Source organism: Contarinia nasturtii, unplaced genomic scaffold (genome assembly GCF_009176525.2).
Source record: "Contarinia nasturtii isolate CC-2019 unplaced genomic scaffold, AAFC_CNas_1.1 Cnas_scaffold_1964, whole genome shotgun sequence".
In the NCBI taxonomy this organism is placed as follows: domain Eukaryota; kingdom Metazoa; phylum Arthropoda; class Insecta; order Diptera; family Cecidomyiidae; genus Contarinia; species Contarinia nasturtii.
The window spans coordinates 397,370-422,248 of record NW_022199294.1 but is presented as its reverse complement, the minus strand read 5'-3'; the positions used below and the strand labels follow the sequence as shown (position 1 = coordinate 422,248).

The 24,879-nt window shown below is 33.8% G+C and overlaps 1 protein-coding gene across 4 annotated transcripts in view; it reads left to right on the top strand.

Annotated features, from left to right (window-relative positions):
• The window catches only part of LOC116347556 (GATA-binding factor C), a 70,479-nt gene extending 46,813 nt beyond the window's left edge, over window positions 1-23,666 (top strand). For 3 of the 4 annotated variants that reach the window (XM_031778191.1, XM_031778193.1, XM_031778190.1), the window contains exons 6-9: window positions 16,755-16,895; window positions 22,641-22,830; window positions 22,957-23,129; window positions 23,266-23,666. In XM_031778191.1, the coding sequence (XP_031634051.1) occupies window positions 16,755-16,895; window positions 22,641-22,830; window positions 22,957-23,129; window positions 23,266-23,295 (534 nt within the window). In that variant the 3' untranslated portion in view covers window positions 23,296-23,666. The remainder of the gene's footprint in view (window positions 1-16,754; window positions 16,896-22,640; window positions 22,831-22,956; window positions 23,130-23,265) is intronic. The other variant, XM_031778192.1, reaches the window with a different exon arrangement.
• Window positions 23,667-24,879: the final 1,213 nt, after the last annotated feature.

The window sequence follows — 24,879 nt, the reverse complement described above, 5'->3', positions numbered from 1 at the left end:
ATTTATCTTCAACCATATAAAGGGTAATTTCATAAAAGAACAAAGGGAAAATTCATCGAATAAAAATTGTCGTATGTCAACAAATGAGCAATATGGTAACCTAATAAAACTTGTTGGCGGTTTTCTATAAATTCTATTTTTCTCGAGTGTTTTACCATCGAAATGTTAATAAAAACTCAATTCCAAAATTATAACATACGATTTTCCTACATTCGTGACAATAAATCGTCGTCGTAGAATACTGTACTTTTATATACGAAAAATCAACAAACAAAATTGAACCATGAACAAACCATATGATTTGTGAATGTTGTGCCTTTCGCATAATAAGGTGAACAACCCCTCTTATTAAGTTCGACAGAACAAAAAAAAACAAACTCAAAGGAATAAATACATACGGAAAACCCAAAAAGAGGCATTTTGGAATGAGACATCAACAATTTTGTTCGTGAATACAAAATTATGTCGCAAACGAGCAACACATGTATTGATCGAATAAAAAACAAAACCATATTCGGATAGACAATAAACGGATTTGACTTTTCGAAAGAAAACGCCATATTTTGAAGAAAAAAATATGAATAAAAACATATGTGTTCACATCGTTTACAGTAGCAAAGCTTTCGACGATCTGCGATTTGGTTTGGTTAAATTACTAGGATCAAAATGCTTTTGTGATATGATTCCGCGAACTTTGGAAGATATATCATTTCGCTTCAATATGTTCTGCTTTCAAGCCCATTGGAACTGGGAAATGGACAAGAAACGAAATTCAAAGGATGCACAAAAAATAAATAAATTAGACGAACTGATTGAGGGGCGTGTTAGAATGATTATTATTTTTGTGTCGAATGCATATCGAAGTGTATTTCCAGCACTGCATCAAAGATGTATACAAAAATATGCTACCGAATACCATACCCACAGACTCATGTTTATACATGGTAAATTAATACAAAATGCGCAACATCTGACTTTTCGATACTTTTTCAGTGGCCGTTTCTTCAAATATTGCCGATTTCGATTTTTTTGAGAGTAAAAAAAAGTTCTGGCGCAACTTCTGGAGAAAAAAGTTCTTCGTGTAAATGGCCAAACAAAAGTTGATTTTCTCATGGAGTTAAAGTGATTCCAAAAGTTAATTTTCTGCTCTTAACAAAATTAATTTCAATTCGTATCAATTCCTTGCGATATTCTTCACTCGCAATTACTTATGTAACGAGCTGTGATACGCCCTTAATAGTCACATGCTTTGAGCGCTTGCAAGCACTGTATATTGGCAAAATTTCAAGAACATAGAAATAAATAAAACAAAAACTCGGTTCAACGTCTTTTGTTTTGGGTTGTCTCTCTCTCAAGCACAAAAAGACCGTTTTTAATGATTCCGTAAATAAAAATGATATGAACAAGTACAATGGATGACTAACAGCACTAAAACCATAATGGTTTTGTTGCTTTTATAGAAAAAAAACACGAATCATTTTCATTACGTCAATAAAAAGTTATTGAGTTTTAAAACCGGAAGTTGTGAAAACAGATTTCGCAATTGAAGATGACAGAGATGATACAATAATTTAGTCAGAAAAATGAATAAAAAAAATGAATGGGTTTGATAGAATGTGCATTTTTTACAAGCTTTTTTTTTAATATCAAATATTCGGAATGCATTTGTCTTTTTTAACATCTCTTTTATGAAATATGTACGCGTGATTCACACCTAATCCGTGCATTCTGTATATAATTAAAACGCACAAATCTCAAAAAAAAAAAATATAAAAATGTGAAGAATGAAGGGTCAAACAAATACATCAACACAAAAATACCTGACCATACAGCAGAAAAACAAAATAGCCGCAAATATAGACGCGAAAAAAAATAATGCAAACATAAAATAATGTTCATTTTTTATTCAGTTTGTTGTTATCTCCGTTAAAAGCACACTTCATTTACCTTGAAATTAATAATAATTTAATAATTTATAGAATAAATACGAACGAAAAAGCGGTATAAAAGTAGGTAGAGTGAGGAGAGAACACATTGTTGAAACAATTTTTTTTCATTGTTCTACGTTGTCGTCATTGTGCGGAATGGTTGCATTCGTTCAATTGCAATTTGTATTCGCCCGTCTCTCTGGTGGCATTCTATCCCTATCTATACAACGGTGTGTCCGGTATATCGAATATCAATAATTATATTCACAATTTTTTTTTTCTCACACTATACATATTGGCGGAGCAAGCGCACGTTCGCGTTTGCGCCTCGCGCAAAATTGCTCATCACACGCTATTTGCTGAGCACGATGTGCATTTCGCTCGCGCTCACTTCATTGTTTATTTCTCTAATTACAAAAAAATTAGTATGAATAATTTTCATATTTCGCTGTGTGTGTGTATAGAGCGCGCGCGGCTACGGTGCACAAAAAGGAAGAATGATTGTAAAGCAAATAGTGGGCACATGCGGAGCAAACTTTTATTTTATGAATTGAATTTTTATGCATCTATTTAATGTCCATTATTAGTGGCAAGCAATAAATACAATATTAATATTCTGCTTAACAAAGTCATTTATGCCATGCGCCATGTTCATCGCGTCCATTTCGATTGAAAAACTGTTTATTTATTCACTCCAAACACAATGTATTTTGCTTATAAGTGCTATCAATTCATTTGTGCTAATGAATGTAAGCTCTTGGGACGCGCGCGGCTTTAAAGAAGAATTTAAAATAAAAAAAAACTACGCTCATTCTTTTCCAGCCATTTTCAATTCATTCAATTTCAAATATATTTTTCGCACATCACAACTAACGTGTAAATCAACAGCAACAACAACAACGTGACCAACCGCGATATGTGCCAATAATTATTGAGGACACAAACAATTTTCTGTTCTTATCAACCATACCGAATCAACATTTGAACTAATTGAAGTCAACGAAAATATATATATGACATGTTTTCACTGTGCTCACTTCTTGTTCGCCACTTTTCAAATGCATTTTAATTTGATTTAATCGACAGCATAGACACAGAAGAAAAATTATTCATTATTTTCGGTTAATTTGATTGGACAATTTTCAAACGGAATAATTAAGCGAAGAGAAGAAAAAAAATGTGCAAGGGCACTTGCAAATGACATCATTTACTATATGAGTGAGTGTATATTTAGTCTCGTCAAAATGCGATGGATTTTTATCGCAGTTTTATCTCTTTCTTTCTCTCTCTGATGTTTGAATATGCATGAACGAAGATCCATTGTTCAATTGAAATGAAATTTATCGCATCCAAACCAATTCTATTGTATCAAATGGCCAACTGAATAAACTCTTTAACGGAGATGCGAAAAATAGCATTAACATCAAATTTAACACAACCATATAGAATTTAAGTCAACGCAGATAGTATATCGATCATTAAATTAACATAATTTGCTAATTTTAGTATTACCGTTCAAATTATTTATTGCTTTTGAGAAAGGAATAAAAGAAACAACCTATCGAGTGCCTTTGTTCTTATCACGTATGTATACCTTTTCAAGATTATATTGCATCAATCTAGAACGACAAGAATTGTGGCCCGATAAAAGCTGATAATCACTTCTTACTTTGTAATTTAGTAACCGTTAAGAAAAAACTGTGCCCGCTATTTAAAACAAACATTCGGAAAATTTGCATTTCGCAAACAATTCAAAAGAATAATACATTTGATATGTTACTATGTAATTGAGTCATTTCAACTGTATGAAAAGCACATCTGCTAACTATATGAGAAATTAATATAATTTGAATACAAAAGAAAATCTATTGATTAAATCAACCAAGATTGAATATTCAAGACAAAAAAATCAGTTCGTCTTTATGATATTCGGTTGTTTTTCTAACCGCTTACGATTTGTGCGTTTGTTTTTTATCACAATTTATTAAACAACCGTAACGAATATGAGAATGTAGAAGCAAAAGTCATAAAATGTTGGTTAACAAGCATCCAATAGTCCACAGATTTATTAAATCGTTTATTTCATTAATTTCAATTAATTTATTGGCGTTGATAATATGAAAATTATCTACCTGTTCTTCGAGCGCGGTGACCATTACTAAGTCATTTTAATTTTCGGTTTTGTGTGTGTGAACCGATGGCCGTGCTCGAATCGATAGTTTTATTCATTGGTTGACATTTCTTCTTCTAATTGGACTTTTCTCAACCAAATTCCGTTCATCTTTTTATATTCATATAAATATCGTGTTTCGAATGCGTATAAAAAACAAACAAACTAAACAAAATTGTCGTTAATTTTTTGTTCTTTTGTTTCTTAATGCTGGCACGAAACATATAAAAAAAAAAAGAAGTGAAACATCTAAATAAATTATAATTTAAATCATCCAGTCTGTTTATTTATATGATGAATATTTATAAAAATCGTTAATATGGTTGGTCTTCTCAGTTCTCACAGTGGCCATTCTCGCTGAGAATAGGGTCTTGGTTATTTCGTTTTTATTTTTAAGTTTTAAAACATGTGTAAAGATGAAGTAGAAAGGTGACTAGCCGTTAATTTCCGAACTCTTTTTTTTCTTAATCATATTGCTTATCTCGGCGTGTGTTTCTGTCAACTGAATTGGTTTTTTTTCTTCATTCTGGTGTTGCCAATCATATTCCACTTATGAACATTGATTCCAGCGATTCTTTCGATTGGTTGTCGCCGCGACTTACCTTATTTGCTGCTACGCTACTGTATATAATTTGAGAAGAAGTTGCATGCATATTCAAAAATGTCAATAAATTTGGAATTCATATTTGAATCGATATGATCAAGAGGTGCACACAGGTTGATGCTCTGTATGATGTGTGTGTTTTTTCTTCTTCAAAAATCACACACGAACAAACCGTGTATGATCAAGTCAAAATAAAATGGCCGCAAACTGTGCGAATATGCCACCGCACCACCTACTGATTAACGCGTATCGAAGCCGCGCGATGTAAAGCGCACACTGTCACAAAAACAGGCTTCAAGTGATCGTGAAAATACAGCAACCGTCTTGATAACAAGACGTTTTGCCGTGTTTTTTTCGCTCTGAAAACAGCGAATCGCAAATTATACTTAATCGAAATGAAATCAAATAATTGGTTGAACGAATAATTGGCGTCATGCTACTGCAACGAAAAACTTGCTGCTTATCGCCTCTCTGCGGCTATATGCATTATAAATATAAATCCAAAAGGGAGAATCAATTAAAAAAAACATATCATTTTTTTAGCGTTAATAAATGTGCGGTATGTGGTCATTGAACGCCCGTTCCGAACAATGTGTGTGTGCACAAAATCTGTATTGTAAAAATGGTTCGATGGGAATTTTGCTCGGTGGGCTTAGATTTTAATTCCATTTTGGAAAATCTTGATTTTGGTTCTCACATACATAACAATTGAAGTATCTACCAAAGAATTATGCAAATTTGCCGATTATTGCAAAATTGTATATGCGCGAGAGAGTATAGTGATTTGGCATTCTTTTCGGGCCGCAGCTTTCGCCACTTGACAGAATAAGTCAATTATAATTGTATGCCATTGAAATATTGTCAATTTTCATCAATCACATGAATAAACCCCAAACATATACAGACCTTTTGTTTTTCATTGCAACCATACATGCGATTGGCACTGACAATGTGCAGATTGAAAATTGCAAAAGGATGCTTCGGTGAGAGCGCACATCATTTGATATGCGGTTTAGCACAAATACAGAGAAGAAGAAAAAAAAACAACAACATAAAACAAACAAAAGAACAACAAAACCAGCTCACAACAGATGGAGAGAGAGAAAGAGAGAAAAAGGAATCAAGAAATGCATGTTTCACATCAAATATCACACGTATTGATAGGTGCCGGCGACATACATGCCATTGTCCACTTAATATAGCAAACAGTAACAATACGCTCTCTCAGTAATTCGATTGCACACAAAAATCAAAACAATTGCGACCACACCAAAAGTGGATGAAGTGACTCTCTTTCTCGGTGCACAAGAAAACGAGATCGCGGCTTATCGGCGTGTGTGTCTCCCGGTTTATTTTTTTTCGCCGTTTGTTGTTGTTATTATTTCACATTTTTTTCTGTTCTTCTGCTATGTTGTTCGGTTTCCTTTCGTCGCGTTTTGTTGTGATTGCTTCCGTTGGTCGTCGTTTGACGGGAGTAAATTATAGTATTAAATAAAAGGCATTACATTTTAAAATTGATACGGCATCCAAAGCAAAAAGAACAATGTGAAACAAACAAAAAGTCGAGCAAATCAACACACACACAATGTTAAAAGACAATACGCATAACGTGTATCAATGTAAAATCAAGGATTGAGTAACCGCGAACCAAACTCAAACCAAACATTCGTATTTATCGCATTGTTAGAGAATTTAAGCCCACCAAATAAAGAGTTACAAACATGTTCATGTGTGTGTGTGCGCGCACGCTACCAATTCCGAAAATCATATTTATTACTTCGTTGCACAGAAAATACGAAAGCAAACGGAAAATAAAAAATAAACACATGTCGAGAATAAAATGGAATATGCGCCGAAAACAAATGCAAGAAAAATCGAAACAAAATGTACGAAGCAACTTGCAGCTTCTGTCTTTGCGCAGGAAAAGAAATTGAAAACAATTGTTTTTTTTTGCGATTCGATTAGACTTTAATTCGTGCCAACAATGCTCAAGTCTTCTTAAACGCTTATTATTGTCGAATTGAATACTTATGGAGAATGCTTTTTTTATTACAAAGTAAAAATAAACTTAACGAAAATTGCTACAATAATAACAATAGTTCTTTTTAATACGAATCAAATGATTAGCCGAAGTAAATGGGCTTCGGTGAATATTTGATATTGCGAAATGTGCATATGTCACACAAGAAACTATTCTTTTGATAATTTTGTCTCTGGAAACTGGATGAAAGCAATGAAGAAATTATCACATTCATGAGTTGCCTATTTGAGCCCAAAAAATTGTGTTCAATGTCATTGTGTTGGAACTGCTTCGTTGGATACGTATGAAAACTTTGAGACAAATTCCCACGATGTGTCTAATAATACAATATTTCTGGAGATGCTTCTGCATTTATCTCAGTGTCTTTGCGTTTCACTCTCTTTCTCTCGCCCTCTCTTCCCCCACTTCACCCGATCATTGTTTTGCTTTTACAATTGTTATTGTGTGTTTCGTTGTTCAGTTTTTTTTTCTTCTCTTCTCCTTGTGTGCCCTTTTTTCATTTATTTATTGGAATGTCGCGTTCGTTTTATTTTTACTGTGTGGTTCAACGTCATCTTGTGTGTCTGTTGTGAATGTTGTGCACTCGCGCACTCCTGAATTTACTTTGTTCTTTTATTGGTATCATCAATACTTCTTATTATTGTTATTTGTTCAGTGAATTCATTGTTAACTGGCTCTCTCTCTGCCTGCAAATCTATTCCGAACACAGTTGAACAATTTGGATTTTTCATTTCTTTTCAACAATTTTCCTGAAAGTGCACTCCAGAGTGTGATGAATCAAGAAAGAGAAAAAAGAGGAAAAAAATAAAAATTATAACAAAGCCATGATGTATAATCATTTACATATCATTGAAATTCATCTCCGTCACACTGTTGTTAATATTGTGATTTCTAAGTATGCGCTTAATACCACGTTCATTTCATAACAACAGTTAGACATTCTTTTTTTTGCTGCTGCGGCTGATGCTTCAAGTTGCAAATTGATATGATGACACTGTAAGAGTCACACTTCTACAAAATGAAGTGAAAATTACAGAGCAGCCGAATGAAAATGCATTAATTTGATGGAGTTTTTTCTCCTATTTGTCGAGCGTACATTTTGAAATTGTGCACATTTCCAAGCTTTCCGTATAAATCTAGTGGGAAAAAGGTAGCAGGTGATTCTCTTGTCACAATCACTCAATTGTTTACGTTTGTGCCCTGCCCAGTTCGAATGCAGCTTTGTGCAAACTGTAGTTTTTAAATACGGTTGTTAATGTTTTTTTTTTGTAATTTGATGAAATTGTGACATTATTTGTTCTCGATTTTTCCAAGAATTCATTTCATTTGAAAACAATTGCAGTCAGAAGAAAAAGACACGATTTGTTTATCTCTCATGCGCTCTCTTGTTCGAATTATTCGAAGATTGTTTACCAATGAAGCTAATTTCAAACAATGAAATCCGCTTGATCCAATAGACCAATCATTCCATTAAAATAAACCATAACAAATTTGTGTATCATTTCACCAGCGACCACGATCATTGTTTAACGGATTGTGTAATTATTCGATAGTACAATATCGATAAAAATCGACGATTTTTTGAATATCATCGTTTTAGAAACGACCACTATGTTGAGATGAAACCAATTCCAATCGTTATTTGAGTGCCCTGTCAATTATTCTTTTTCATCGATTTCATTCGAGGATTATGTCTCACTAGACGAGCGGTACCGGTACGATCACCAAAAAAAGGGCCAACACATCGAAATGAATAATAAATCGTTTTGTATCACTGAAGAATAATTCAAGTAAAATACAATACAGTACTGAGAAAGAGAGACAGAACAAAATGATAGATAGCTTTGATCAAGTATGCCGCGTCAGTGTGTGCAGTTCGAATCGAGTTCAGTCTTATACCAAAATATTTCACTTCAAATAGCAATCATATTTCTAAATTTTAAGATGAGTTACGAAAATGTTCCGAATTCCATGATGACATTGCAATGTTTAAACGTTTATTATAATTTGTGGATGCCGATCAAGGGAAAAATGTGTTCATCATCAAATCCCAAAACGGAAACCACAAATCCAAAATACAAACCTCAGTGCTGAGTGACTCCCAGGTGACTATACGTAAAGCCAATGAGTAACATCTTAAATTCCAAACTGAAAAATCACATGAGAAATATCAAATTGTGCATTGAATTATAGAATCATAAAATGAATTGGAGTTTTGGTCGAAATCAGAACGTGAAACGGACAAAGCATACAAAACGAAAAATAAAAAATAAATATAAAAATGCACAATTTGAAAATTTAGTATTTTCATTGAGCACGAACAATGGAGCAATCGTGAAATTATCATACGATACCGTTGCATTTGCATTCACTTTACAATTTACATATGTACGTTGCGTAACTATTGTGCTAATCGCGGGCTGGCCCTCCACAAAAAATTGTTTCTGCCGCAAATAAATGTTCTTCGGGTGTATAATTCCCGCGCGTTGTTTTGCTAGCGCGCGCTTTTTTTTTCGTTTATACCCAAATAAATTGTGCAGACGCGAATAGTGCAAAAACAAATTTATAAATGTTATTTAGATAAATTACAATGCGCGTCGAATGAGTGCTAACCAAGTGCAACTTTCGATCCGATTATTCATGCCCATTGGCGTTGTGAAAAAAAAAGAGTAAATAAAATGCATTAAAAAATTATGGTTTTCTTTGTGGTTCGTAAATTGAGAAAGAAAGAAAAAATAAAGCCTGACTCCGTTCTGGATTTCTCAAGCATTTCGGCTTTCATCGTATCTCCCACCAGTTCTTTTACGCTCTCCCTCACAACAAATACTCGGGTTTTTTTTTCGGTACAAGATTGCATTGTTTGATCATTATATAATGTAAAGAGAAAATGTATTTGGTCCGGCACAATACTAATATAACAAAAGAAAGCTATTCGTACTCATTTTTCACCCGTGAACAAAAGTACCAATGTGCAAATTACATTGCCAAAGTTGATGCGCGCGCGTCCAGGAAATGACACAAACGTAAAACAAACGAATGAACGATTTTACATCATTTCATGTGAGTGTGTGTGTGAGTGTGCAGAGGGCAGAATAAGAATGATTGTAAAAAAAATGTATTTGCATTGTTTGCAATAAATTAAATGCGATTCAGTTTGTCCTGTCTTGTCGACAGTGCTGTTTGCTTTTCGAAGACAAATCAAATGGCTGTACGACGAATCGATATGGTTTTGGGTCGGCAAACCAATTCAATAAACCACCACACATATGCACAATAATGATATGTAATCAGTGAAATAATACAGTGAAAATGGTAGATGGAAAAATATGAGCACTAAACCATTCAACTTTGAATGAACAAAAAGAAAAATGAAAATACCAACCAAATGTGTGCTAGCTTCGATATACAATTGTGCGCGCGGCAATTTAATGTGAGCTCTCCATTGCACAATTTATGTAATTGGTATTAATGGTTATTGTTTCGATTTTGGTATTTTACGATTGTTATTTGATTTCGGCATTCGTGTATCCCCGATGCGATAGTTTGTTTATACTATATTTTTTTTATATGCCATGGTTCTGGTGGCGAAACATAAAATATGTGTAATTGTTTTTTAACGACATATATATTGGTTTGATTTCATTTTTGATATCTCATAATAGTCAATTCGAATGTCGCTTATATTCACCTCAGGTGCAATAATACATTTCTAATGACGTAAGCTTGAATAAAAAAGATAAACCCGAAAAACGAACTGAACATTTTCATAAAAACAAATCCAATAAAAGGTCAATAACGTTTCCCAAGACACACTAAATTGATGTTCATCGATACTGTTTTTTTAAAAATATATTTAACATTCTGGCGCTGTGTCTACAACGATAACAAAACCAGCCGAAACAGATTTTCTTCCTTTTCTTCTATCTGCCGCTCTTTCTCCGTTTCATACAACCAGTGTGAAGCGATCGTAGTGTAAAATAATCGATTTCACTTTTGTCTTAAGTCCGAAGAAGTCAAAGGTGGTATTTATCAGAATTGGAGCAAAAGAATAAAAAGGAAACTTGGTGAATGTTAGGCCCCCTTTCGATCGATTCATTGCGTTCGCCGTTATCGATCTCAAATTCTCCTTTGTTTTTGTTTGCAATTTTCGGTAGGCTCGATCGTTTAATTTCCATAATGCCGTATGTTGAACCAGATAATGTGATGATACCAAAAAAAAATCAGAACACATCCAAATTGCATTTTCAGCCGGTACGAGAGCGACGGCGAAGAACAGTCAAAAAAATCACTTTTGCTGAAATGAGATTTTTCATTTTCGTTTCTAATAAACTACTACTACCTGCCACAAACAGGCAACGGATAATAATATGAAACTGTATTTTGCATTAATAATTACAACGTTTAACAGCGAATAAAAATTGCGGTTGAGAAAATCGATAAACAAAATAACATTCATAATCATAATAACAAAATAAATTAATAACTTTTTTTCTTCATATTTCTCACGATGCCCAAATCCGCTGTTTTTTTCTCACAACATCTCACTGTCGTTGGGCCAACGACTGACGCCGCATATACGTTTTAAATGCTCGAGTTTTGGGAACATAATGCTTTTCTACTTGAATTTGCTCTTTTCACAACATATCACACGGCTGTGTATTTCCAAAATTCCACCTAAAAAAAAATTCCCATCAACAGTGTCTTATCCATTTGCAGACGCGTTAAAATGAGTAAATTCGAATTACACTTGATTTGATGTGATAATATTTATAAATGTGACTGATTCTAATCAAATTAGGTTTAGATTTATTCAAGAGTGGCGCATTACATGCCAGCTACCATGACTCTTTTTATTTTCGATTCGTTCGGTGCGTGTGTGAGGTTGATGTCGCGTAGCGCATATTCTCCACTGTGATTGTTATCTATTGATCGAAATCATCAGTAATATTTAAATACAGTATTTGTCAGCCACCGATTCACAATCGAGGGTGCAATCGACCAATAGATTGTCATTCGGCAGGGTAAAGCATGCGCATTGCGTACCATCACCTCCAGCATATACACTTTGGAAAATAAATGGAGTCGACAAATTGATAAAACAAACAGAAACGGCGCTTCATCTCGATTTCAAAGATGCAAACTTGGGCTGTATCATTCAAATGTCAAACTGAAAAATCGATATCGACGAAAACTCCTTAAAATGAAAAATGACACACAGTTTATCACTCAAACAACGTCAATAATATTCTCTGTGTTATTCGTCACTTGAATTCAAATAAATTCAATCAAAGTGTGTTGTGTTTTGCAAAGGTCGAAACCACACCTAAAAGATTTGAAGGCAAAATTCAAGTGCAATCCATGAGCTCTGTTAAAATGTTCTCTTTTTTTTCTCATATTCATCGAAATAAACAATTTACTATACATGACGTGACGAATGCTAGGCAGTAACAATAAAAAGATACTCGATGTGTCTAGGGACTATATACATAAAAAAATAATTTATCAAAAACATTACATTTTTTTGTTATTCGGTTATAGAAGCAACCATATAACGTTCGTTTTTTTATCGTCATTTCTGATTATCTACATGTCATTGTGTCCAATAAAAATGTATCTGTGTCTGTCGTAAACCCGCTAATTACTTGACCCATTCGACGGTGAATTTTTCATTTTAGCCCCATTGCTAAAAGAACATGGGTAAATAAAATGTCGGCCGGTTCGTATTGTGTATGCGTAGTTGTCGATGAAAAATATGCATTGTAGCTCCTGTTGCTCTATCTCTCTGTGTGTCTCAGAGCACTGGCAACGTGTTTCTTTTTTTTAACCATATTTTTCTTTGCGTTAATATACATAAAATATTAATTTATTGTGTGGAATGCACAACAACGCATCCTACAGGTCGTTTGCGCATACAAAGCACAACCACCAAAAACTGTATCATTCGAAATGAATAACAAACATTTATTTCAATTTTCTTTATTTGTCTCGTACTCGGTAATTTTCTATTCGGTTTTTGTCTTTCATATTGCGTTATTATTTGCGTGGCTTTCATTTATTCCGTCGTGCTGAACCTTCAATTTACATCGTATACGCTCTTGTGAATGTTTTTTATATGTGCTCGCGTTTTTTTAAATATTTTATATATGTCGTTCATTCTATTCTGTATGCGTATACAGAGGTTGTGTGTATAATTTAAATGACATATTCTTCATTAGAACGGCATACATATTGTGTGAGTATGGTTGGTGCCATTCCACACGGCGTTTACATATACACCGTGTGTGTGTATCTGTACGCGCTTACAAGAAAGAGTGCACGAAGAGTCGAAGTCGGAATGTAAAATAATGATGATGACGATGGTTGTAAAATCGAATGGTCTTACGGTGCGAGAGAACCAGCAATCTATGTACACACAACATTTTTTTATTATGATTATTTCTCTCTTCTATTTCCAACGAAACGTTTCGTTACACATAAGTAAGCACAAAGACGCTGACATTTTGGAAAATATACATGCATACACATGCACGGTACAATGTCATAAAGCGATACCTTTAATGTGAATACAATTGAATATATATGACATAAAATACTTCACATTCAATAAAGAGAAGAAAAAAAACCATTTTTCTTCATCGGTGTTTGTAAATGTGTGTATGTCATTTGTTTCGTTGTATTTCGGCAATGGACGTACTCAATTTATTTCGAATGTCCTCTATAGCAACCGTGTGAGGTGTAAACAAACACTTTTGAAACACCATTTTTTTTCTCTATGCTTCGTTCTAGAAAGAGATATAACAGTTAAAACCACAAATGAAATCGTGAAAAAAATGGGTCGGCAAATTGATTTTTACTATGTTTTCTATAATATTTCGTTCTTGTTTTTTTCATTGCCTTTCAACACACACCGCTTAGTTGCATAATGTTTTTATCGTCGGGATCTTTCTATTTGAATGACAGCATTTCGATATAGTGTGTGTGCATGTCAATGCATCGACCAGAGCATTGGAACAGAAAGAGAAAGAAATAGAGAATAAAAATGATTACTTTCCCTATAATAAATCCAATTAATTGAATAAAATGCGGAAGATCATCTTATCGATAAATAAGATCGTCTATCGCATAAAAGCGCACATATGGCAGCTGCTCATTAAATGCGCTTGAATTGAAGCGACGACTCGCTTTTTTTTGTGTCCCATTCGATGATGATCCTGGTGTGGTTATGCCTTTTTGTTCTGTGTCAATTTCTGTAACAATTAAAAGTCGAGCAGCAAACATACAATTCAATGGATTTTCAATCACGCACCACTGAAATCGAATCAATTGAAATTCGTTCAATTGTCATTGAAAATAAGCCGATTATGGTGTTTTTCAATTGCATGTGCCAATTTTTATTTGCTTATTCACGCACACAGAAGAAAAAAAAACCTTAAATTGAATATGATATTTGATGCATCATGCACATTTCGATAGTTTTTTCCTGCAACATATCCGCTTCGCATAATGTACATGTCTGTTAAAATCTGTTTATCTGCTTTAAATTGAATGCAACCAAATAAATATGTTAAGGAGAGTGATTTTTCGCATGTGGTAGAATGGTCTTCGCGCCATTGGTAGAAGCCACTTAAAATGTTGATGTATCCATGTTGGAGTGAATCAGCATGATTCCTCAATCATCTCGCAAACGGAACATAATGCATGCGCGCGATTTATTCCATTTAAATGTCGACTGATACGACGTTTTCTGCAGATATTCGCTGAATTAGAATTTATGATTGGCCATTATGCGTACTGAAACATCGATAAAAACAACTAATATTAACAATGATCATTTATTGCGACTTTAAATACCTTCTCGAATCGCTATATGTGGATTAAGATGTGTACGAATGCGATCGCATTTAAATTGTGTGGGTGTCACTGGTTGTCTTCTCTTCTCCTTCTCCATCAAATCATTTCGACTGGAATGGAATTCCAAATACATAATCAAGTGATTTGATTCAACGTTACAGTATATACAATATAAATGAGAAGAAAATTAAAAGTGATGTGTGTTTGTAATGTTTAAACAAATGAATTTTGACCAAAAGCGACATGTTACGCATTTTTACTTTGTGCGCCGTATTCTTGTTGTTGTCACAGCTCTTCGCTTTTATTCGTGTATTCAAAGTGAATAATTTGAAATTAATACATTCTGACTTAGCAAGTGTGGTAGAAATCAGTCGATAAACGTCCGAACAGCATAAAAAGAAGCGAAAGTAACATTTATTATCGTTAATTTCAAAATGGGTTTGCCTACACGCATAAAATGCCCAAGACTACCGGATAAATATATAAGGAATGACAAAACTCGGAAAAAAAATTGTTTGTAGAAAAAGTCTAGTAGAAACGGAAAGAAGTGTCCCTGTGCGTTCGAATAAAACATGCCGTTTTTGCATATGGTCGTCGCACTCGCGCGCCAATTTATCAACTGTCAAATTACAAATGCAACGCTTGAACTGTCACAGTCAATTAATCTCAAGTTCTGTTTGCGTTTCGCATTTTAAAAAAACAACAAACCCAACAAAATGTGTGTATCTGCGGTATTGATTTGGTTTATTAGGAATTTTTGCATCACAACGAATCTTGAATGCAAAACGGAGACCCACCAATTGTATATGCATCATCAATGCAAGAAGAGAAATAAAAAAAAAATTCGTTTGCAACTCACGAGATCGATTTCATTCATAAAAAACAGCCACTTCACGCGACATAATGCTGGTGCGTTTCGCATACGCTTGAACAATTTATCAGGAAAAATTGATCGTTTGTTTAACGTCTCCATTTTTTTGTTCATATCTTGTCTCTGGTGCGCCACAGGTAGAAAAGGAATCTTGCAAATGTTCCACCTGAAAGGGATTAATGAAACAAATGACAATTTTTTTTTCATCTCATCTCAGGCCATTGACACTATCAGACGATATTTCAATTTTTAAAACAACGCGCATCAATGATTCCATCCTCAAATACGTAATCAATAACTGGTCTTCATTAAAAATGACAACTCTTGTAGTATATACGTTGTTTTTTTGTCATCATCGTGTCTCGTCTGTGCTAATCAAATATAACTTCACTTTCATCAATTGCATTGTCAGGATAGTGCATGGCATAAACATTTTATTTTAGTTTTTTTTTCTCCTCTCATTTCAAAATATTTTCCTCAGTTCGATAGAGATCATCCATCTATGTCATACGCAGTGACATTCATATTTAGAGTTTAATTGATCGAAATGTTTCCAAAATGAAATGATGAGCCAGAAGGAAAGAGTAAGAAGTAAGAAAAAAGTAACGACTCCCCACAAAAAATGTCGAACGGACAGACAAGTGTTCAACCGGACTGCGCTGAATATAGTGCGGCTGTTGCATTTCTTTTTTTTCTAATTTCAAAATGATTTGTTTGTATATATACAAAAACTTCTGAAGAATGAAAAAAAATGCTCAATCAACTACTAAACAATCGACCCTGAGCAACGCCTTAGCATCTGACTGCAGGGAAAAAAGTAAAAAATCATCTTTTAAACGAGCATATCTTAATTTGGATAGAATGAAAGCTGAAAATTCAACAACGATTGTAAAAACAACAATAGAATTATTAGACCCATTCAGAGTTTCTAAACAGCAATTGAAAAATGGAATAGAAGAAAAACAGCGTTATCCACATGGAAGAAGAATTATGTTTTAATGAGAAGTGAAATTGGCTTTTAAAATGCAATTTATTGCAAGTCATCATCTTTTGTAGTCGGTCAAGATTCTTCAAAATGCTAACAATTCGAATCGATAAACCAAATGGCATGGATTCAAAATTCACAAAACAATTTTGTTATTTTCGGTCCCAAATCAATCCAATTTTATCGAATAAGTTAAATATTTGTAATTAAGTTAAATAATAGTGTATAAGATTGAAACCGCTTTGAAAGACGTTTGGCAATTACCCACTCGGTTTTCTTTTTCTCCCTCTCTTTCAACTTATTGCTTCAGTCACTTCAGAGTGCAGCACGACGTGCGGGGACATCATGTGCAAACTGCAAAACGACCACAACAACCCTTTGGAGGCGGAACCAAAGTGGTGAACCAGTATGCAATGCCTGCGGATTATACTATAAACTACACAATGTAAGTACACTTTTCGTTTGTTTATTCAAATTTATTATTTTGGTTTCTTTCAAAAACGAAACGAAAAAAGTGAGCGAATAGACAAAATTAAAAATACGTTAAATGCGAGATAGAAATTGAAAAGATATTTTCATCGAGTTTTTCACTCCATCGATTTATTCGCACAGCGCGGTCTATGTACCATATTTTATCTACCATAATATGGTAATTTAATGAAAAAAAGCGTTTTATCGTTTATTGCATTGATCGTCGTGTACAGACGCGCACTTACCATTCGAAAATTTATCGTGTTGCACATCGTTGCGTAATCGAAAATATACAAAACACATTTCCTTATCTACACCAAACATACGCCTGAACATTCATATCTTAAACATTCAGATGGATTATTTATGCATGAAGCGACAGAAACAACAACAAATAAATAAATACGATTTAAATTGTGCAAAAACATTACTTTTTGGGGTGTTTCTTGTTCGATTTAACTGATAAATGTTCAAAGAAGTCGAGGTAATGTGAAACGGAAATGAGAACATTGTAACAAACACTCATGACCACTTGTGATTGCACCCAGTTTTCAAACGAGACAACGACAACTGAACGATGCCATGTACAGTGAGTGTTAACTAAAACACATTGACTATCCCATGTGTCCCCTCATTGCAAAGAATGAAGTCACTGCTCTCTGATGCGTAAGCTGATGAAATCACAAACCTAATCGCTATCGTTTTTGGCTACCGTCAAAATCAAAAAACGTACAATATCCTCGACGATATCACATCGATATTTAATCTATTCGTTCTCCGTTCAAGAAAAAAATATGATGAGGGGACGATGATGATGCTACTGCTGGAATCAGGGTAGAACTAAACACATTTGAAAGCGGCTATTTAACCAGTAATTGAGCTGCAAACAAAACAAATAGGGTGCACAGCAGCCAACTGGTAGAAATTCAAGGGTGCCAAATTTTGCAGAACGGAAAATGTATAACGGCATTCTTCTTTATATGCCGATTTGGATCCCATCAAATATCATTTAAACAGCATCATGAATATTCAATCAAAGAATTAAATCACTGAAATAAGCCTTGTATTTTTGAAGCGATCAAACGGAAGATTGGCATGGGAAAAGAGTGCGGAAAAGGTCACATCGATTGTCTTTACTTCAACGGAATTGTTTGTTTTAAATTTATTGTTTCAATAATCAATATTCTACATCGAATCCGAGAAAATTACATAATGATGAACAAAAATGATGTTCTCTCGTCAAAGCACTCGATACGCCAAAGGAAAGAGCAATCGACATACTTTTTTCGATAATCTTGATATGATTTTGTGCAACAGAATTCTACAAAAAAATGAATAAAATAAGCACACACGAAATGGCCCTAATTACCACTGGAAAATAATATAAACCCGAGAACACTTACTTGAAAAACCAATAGTGCACTTCAATATGAGTGGAACAAAAAAAGTGAAACGAAATGCATTCGATTCCAATTTAAAAATTGTCGTCTCTGAAGAAGATGACGAAAACGAGTAATCCATTTGCCGTCGTTCGGTCTGGTTTATCTTGATCGGCTCAAGTCCATGCAGCATCAGTCAGCCAAACCATTTGCCGAAAATAGAAAGCACGCGTACATCGTGACGTTTACAACGAGAGCGTAAAAGTAACCGCTTCTTTTCCAAGTAATATGTTGCATATTTAAATTAACAGAGGCCGAAAAAGCAAAACAAACAAAACTAAAATGATAAATAAATGCTTAAAAATTGTTTAAAATTTAATTAAAATTCAGCAAAGGATATATTCGAGAGCATTTTACGCGTGCGACCATAATTCATTCAGATTTTCTTTCATCAACAGAAACAGCGAGAGAAAAAACAACAAAAGATACGTGTATCTTATCTTGTCATCAAAAGAGATTCAATTTTTTTTGTTGTTGTGTTGATTTGTTGTCGACCGTGTGTGCATGAAGAAGCGCTAAAATCTCAAACACACAACCAGCCGTGTGGCTGATGTATCTGTTTTGCACTTGAGATATACTGAAGATGGGCAATTCCAAGAGACCATTTCCTATTCCATGCCAATCTCATATCAACTACCGAGATTTTTTTTTTTTTTTTTTTTTGAAAAAAGAAGTGACGAGATTTAACTAATTAGAAGAAGAAACACTCAAATACGTATATCTTTCATATAGTCACGACATTTTAAATTCGACTAAGCCACACCAGAGATTAAATGTTTCGATAGGACAAAAGACTTGTGTTAACTCTTTAATACAGTTTATTTCGACAAAACGACCAAACAAAATTACTTTCAAACACTTTGAATGCGCTTCATCTCTAGCTGTCTAGTGAAAGAAAATATCGCAAATTTTTTATCAAGATTAGAATGGATATTTATTTAAATCAAAATGTGTCTTCACATTCATTTGGAATCGGCATAATTAAAACGGGAATACTTTCGTTTTTGTCGTAAGTGAACTGAATTCTAGATGCATAGAATGCATGCGTGCATTAAACTTGGAATTTTAAGAATAGATTTGTCAGCTGTGTGTGCACGTAAAGAAATCGATACTTCTTTTCATTGTATGCAGCAAATAGCAGAGAAAGAATGCATTTAAAATCAACACAAAAAGGGAAATGTTACCATTTTGACAATATAATTGTGATCTTGCCGATAGTTTAGAAAAAACAGCATCAACAATCAATATGAAACACTCGAATTGATGCAATAGCAGAATAATTCCATTGTGCAAAAATAGTAAATGACATATTCTTTGACAAATTAATGCATTACTGTTACCGTTCATGGAACAATGCCGAAAAAGTGTACATTTCAAGTAGAAAAACCTTTTTTTCGAACATATAATTTTATGACAAACGTCGCTGCTTTTTACTTCCTGTAACAACAGTTGAAACTGTCCCAACTTCTGTGTAAATTGTTTCGATGGCAGTTTGTGAATTCAAATTAAGAGTGATATTTGATACATTTGAAATTATGCACTTTAGTGTAATCGATACAATGTTTAAATATACTCATATTAGCCTCCTTAGCACAAAACTACCGCATCGGCTTGTTTTTTCGGCAATTCGCGAATATAACCTTTCTGCATAAAAACCTTCCTCAACGGTTGGTTTCATTCAATTTTAACGAATGATTTTCCCAAAATAAATTTTCATTTCTGTTTTACTCTTTAATTTGCTACATCGGTGAAATTATAATCAACCGAAGTTTAACACAAAAATACCGCCAAGATACACGAATTGAAACCAAGTGGCCACCTAAAAAAATTGAAACCACTGCATAGTTCGAAAAAAAAAGATTCCGAAATTTCTTGGAAATCGTTTCAATCATCTCATTTGAAAGTTGAAAAAGTCTACTCACGTTTGCTCGTGCTTGCAATGTGAGCGTGCGCGCATGGAAAAGATACAGTGAATCCGTTGGTTTTTAAAGCCAGCATTTTTCCATCGATTCTGAGTAGAAGCTGAGCCCACAACATCGATAAAAAGCAACAAACCAAAAGGAGCAAACGTCGATAAAAAACAGAAATGAAAACTGCATAATCATGGTCATGCTTCATGCATATGCAGAGAATTAGATACAAATTCGTTGTAAATATATGTGCGTCGCACGTACTTTCTGTCGAATTGTTAGAATATATTGTATTTGAGTTTTGCTGTGTGTTTTTTGGTTGATTTGCCACCCGATTCGAAAGTGATAAAGTGAGAAGCGTCACTTCAAACATTTAATTTTAAAACGCGTGTAAATATCTATAAATTAACGTAAATACATTCGTTAAACTTATTATTTATCAAAACAACAGGTCGTTTGATTTCCGATAAAACTATTCTATTGAAAATTATAATTGTATGTAATTTTTTTCGGATTTCTCAATTAATCGCGGTACAAAAAGAAAAGCCAAAGAATGACAAACAATTTCTCCTTTCTCGACTGATGATGATTCGGTTCCAATATTTGATTGAGATATCGTTCAATTTTAAATTTTTTTTTGCATTCATAACGGGAGAACGAATTGGAGTGCCGCTATTTAATTGTTATTCAGTTGTCACAGAGAAATCATCATGTATTGTTGCCATTGGTCGAGATTATACGTAGAAAAAAACTCTTCGACAGACTGAATTGAACGAAAGAAACACATGTTTTCCAATGCGATTAAAATCTCAATCGTTGATTTTTTTTGTTGTTTGTTGAATGTTCAACTGAAGCTGCCTAATAAATGCTTATGTGCTTGAATGTTCCGTAAAGTCTAATCTTTAATACGTTGAACTCAGGAGACAGACACTGAGTGCGAACTGCAAAACCACATAATCTCTGATTGAAATCTTTCTCTTCAATTTATTTCTATGGATTTTTTTGTTGTTGTTGTTAGTGCTTTCGTTCGTTCATTTCGTTGCTGCGTCTTGATCGTTGTGTGAGTGAATTGAGAACCGATTTATTTTCCCTTTTACGATGAGCATGCAAAATTGGCCAAAAATGAAATGAATTGCCAAGCACACAGATGAAATAAACGAAAATGCTCGATTTAGTCAAAATTATAATTCAACAGTGATACACACCAATCATATTGCGTCGGTTCATTTGAGTTTGCTTTAAAGTTGTTGGAACTTCATTTCATCTACAATGAATAGTAAAACATTGAAATTTAAGTTGCTGGTTATAATAACTTTGATTTTCCAAAGCAAGCGCCAGTTGAGCGTTACACGAAACAAAATGATACATTTCTTTCGGCTAATTTATTGATAATTGGAATGCGTTGTTGGTTTTTTTGAAATTAAAACCACATGTTTGTGTGCTAGCTTCTTAAAAATGTGTAACATGAGACTTGATGAGAAATTTTATTCCACAGAAGAAGTTTATTTCTTTTGCGAATTTAGTAGTTAAATGAATAATTCTTTTGCATATCAAATCACTTACACCGCCCGCTTCATTCGCGCTACAATCAAAGCGAAAAATGCCGTTTTGTACGCACGATGCATACACATTTTGAATTTCACAGACTAAAGCCCGTGTGAGAGGAAAAGAGCGCGGAATAGAGAGACAGAAAATGAAACAAACCGCAACAAACGACAGAGAAGAAAAAAACAACAACAAGCAGCAGTAACAAACAAAAAATTTCTAAACCATTTAATAAACGAAATGCTAAATGATCTCTATCTTGGGGATATTTTATGAAAAATGACCTTTTTTGTAAAGCCCAATTCGGTGTCGTTGTGCATACATAAACATTGCTCATGTTCATCATTCGCGCATAAGCGAAACAATAAAGTACATCGAATAATAAAAATGGGAAAGAAGTGACGATGTGACGATACCGACGGTAACAAAACGCGCACACACACACTTAATACACGTGATTCGTATGAATTCCTCGTTTTAGTTGCGTCTCTTTTCTTTTTTTTCCTTTGAATTCAGCGTCATGAATGTGCGTTGTAATGTTATGAAGATAAGATTATAATAAATTTTTTCCTCCACTGTTGTCACTCAATCGTGTGGAACAAAGCACACGCCAAACGAAACAAATGCAATGATGTCTTAAAATGACGGCAACTAAAATGAAACTGAAGACGATAAAATTACTATGGTCGCATCAAAAATTATTATTGTCTCACTACATTCGAGCCGCAGAAAAAAATATATATATTCTTGACCTTGCATATTCTACCTAATTATTATTATTTATACTGATGAGCATTTGTTCTTGTTTTTTTTTTTCGTTTATAGGTAAACCGACCATTGACCATGAAAAAGGAAGGAATTCAAACAAGAAATCGAAAATTATCATCAAAATCAAAGAAAAAGAAGGGAATGGCCGGTGGATGCTTACCAATTGGCAGCCATTTGGGAATGAGCGATTTGATGAAACCACTAGATCCTTCGAAAGCATTTTCAGGAGGTTTCCCCACTTCAATGGGTAAGAACATTCTCACTTACACTGCAGACTTTTGATTAGATTCTCGAAAAGTTTAAGCACAAATCTATTGTAGCATGTTCAATAACTTGAAACTTAACGGTTCCATTTTTCTTATGAATGAAATAGGTCAACATAGCCATCTATCTGGTTCGTTGCATCCGGCACATGCGCATATGCACGGCGGATGGTATGCCAGTGGAATGGGCGCTCTTGGCGCATCCAGTGGCTTACAAAGTGGATTTTCGTCAGGCGGATTGGGCGGTGGAGTTGTGCCACATTCGCAGTCTTATCATCTGATGGTGAGTATCTTATGTCACTAAATCACCTCAATCAATGGAATTTCATAAATCCTTAAGACATTTTCAATTCATTTTTGAACCATTTACCAAAATAATCCACTCATCCGAAATCTATTTGCTTAAATTTTTTGAATAGGGTGCGACATGGGGACGTGACTACGCGTGATGGAACAACAGCTACAATTCTGAAAACCTATAAATTCCGATGAAAATTGAATAGATCTTTTTAACATGTACAAAACAAAGGAAAAACAAACACGAAAGACTTCATCATAATTCAACTGTGAATGTGTGGAATTTGACATTTTTGCTATCGTTAGCGGCGACACCGTCATCATTTTATTTCATTAAGATCAGCCCCGGCTTCAAATGATTACCCAAACAAAAATGGAAAACAAGGGATTTGAAAATTGGAAGTGCAGCAAATATAGCACCGACAACAAATTCAACGCACAACAAATGTTTGAATTGATTTTCGGCCAATAAAAGACCCATCAACATCGGTAAAATTTTACTTTTCCCGTAAAAAAAAAAAAAAACTAAACAGAAAAGAACTAAAGCGCATTTATACTTCGTCATTTTTCGAAGCAGCCGAATGATATTAGATAGAGTCGAATTGAAAAGACGCTAAATTGCTCAACATTTCCGTTTTAATTTGATGTGCAATCTTATCTTTTTATTGTGTAAATCTACGATTAAGATCATACCAATTTTTAGCATCGTGAATGTTTTGTGACGAATCAACAATTTTCGGCTAAGAAATAATGATAAGTCATGCTGAATTGATTTTGTGTTGATATTTAGCGACAACAAAATGCCGATCTATCATTTAATGCCATACAACAAACAAAGTACACGTCCATCGCTTGTGCGACTCTCATGCTAAAATCGAAAGCAGTAAGACATAGCAAACGGTAAATAAAATGGTTCAGAAAACTTATTACGCTAAGAACATTTTAAAATTGAATAAAAAAAACCTTTGCGAAAATAAACCAATCAATCCATATGCATCACCTATGCTCAACAGATACAATAGACACCCAATTATTGGTGAGCATTTAAAAAACGGCCACGGTCATAATTGTATAAAACATGTTCTTTTTTTTATTTTTCATTAGGGATATTCATAATTTATAATAATTGTATTAGAACTAAGCAAATAGTGGCAAAGCAAATGAAAGAACGTTAAATGAATGGTAGAAAAAAACGTGTACATACGCAATTTAACATAAAAGAAAATTTGAACAATTTTATCGGCATGAATGTCAAATGGAACAAACTAATAACAAAACATAATTTTCAAATGTGCTAAGTTTAAGACGATCTTCAAAAATAAAAATAAAAAAACTTTTGTTCAATCTAATAACACATTAATCTGCAGATAATGAGAAAAACAAACCGTTTGAAATAAACGTCTTTAGAATTAGGACATGTAAATTAATCTAAAATATATATTCAAATGATTTCAACAAATTCACATTAGATTTTAAGCACACACACACACATTCTAGACATACAAATGATGATGAGATCGATGATAAATCGATGATTAAGAGAATAATATTAGCCAGAAAATTAATGAACGAAATCAATATAAGAAATATAGTTTACAAAAATCTTATCTAAAGAATTTTAGTGAGCAAATTAAGATATCTAAATGTTTTCACAACACAAACAACAACAATTCAAAGAGAGACCACAAAAAAGACAATCTCTCATGTTTTATCCGGTTTATTTGATTAAACCGCGC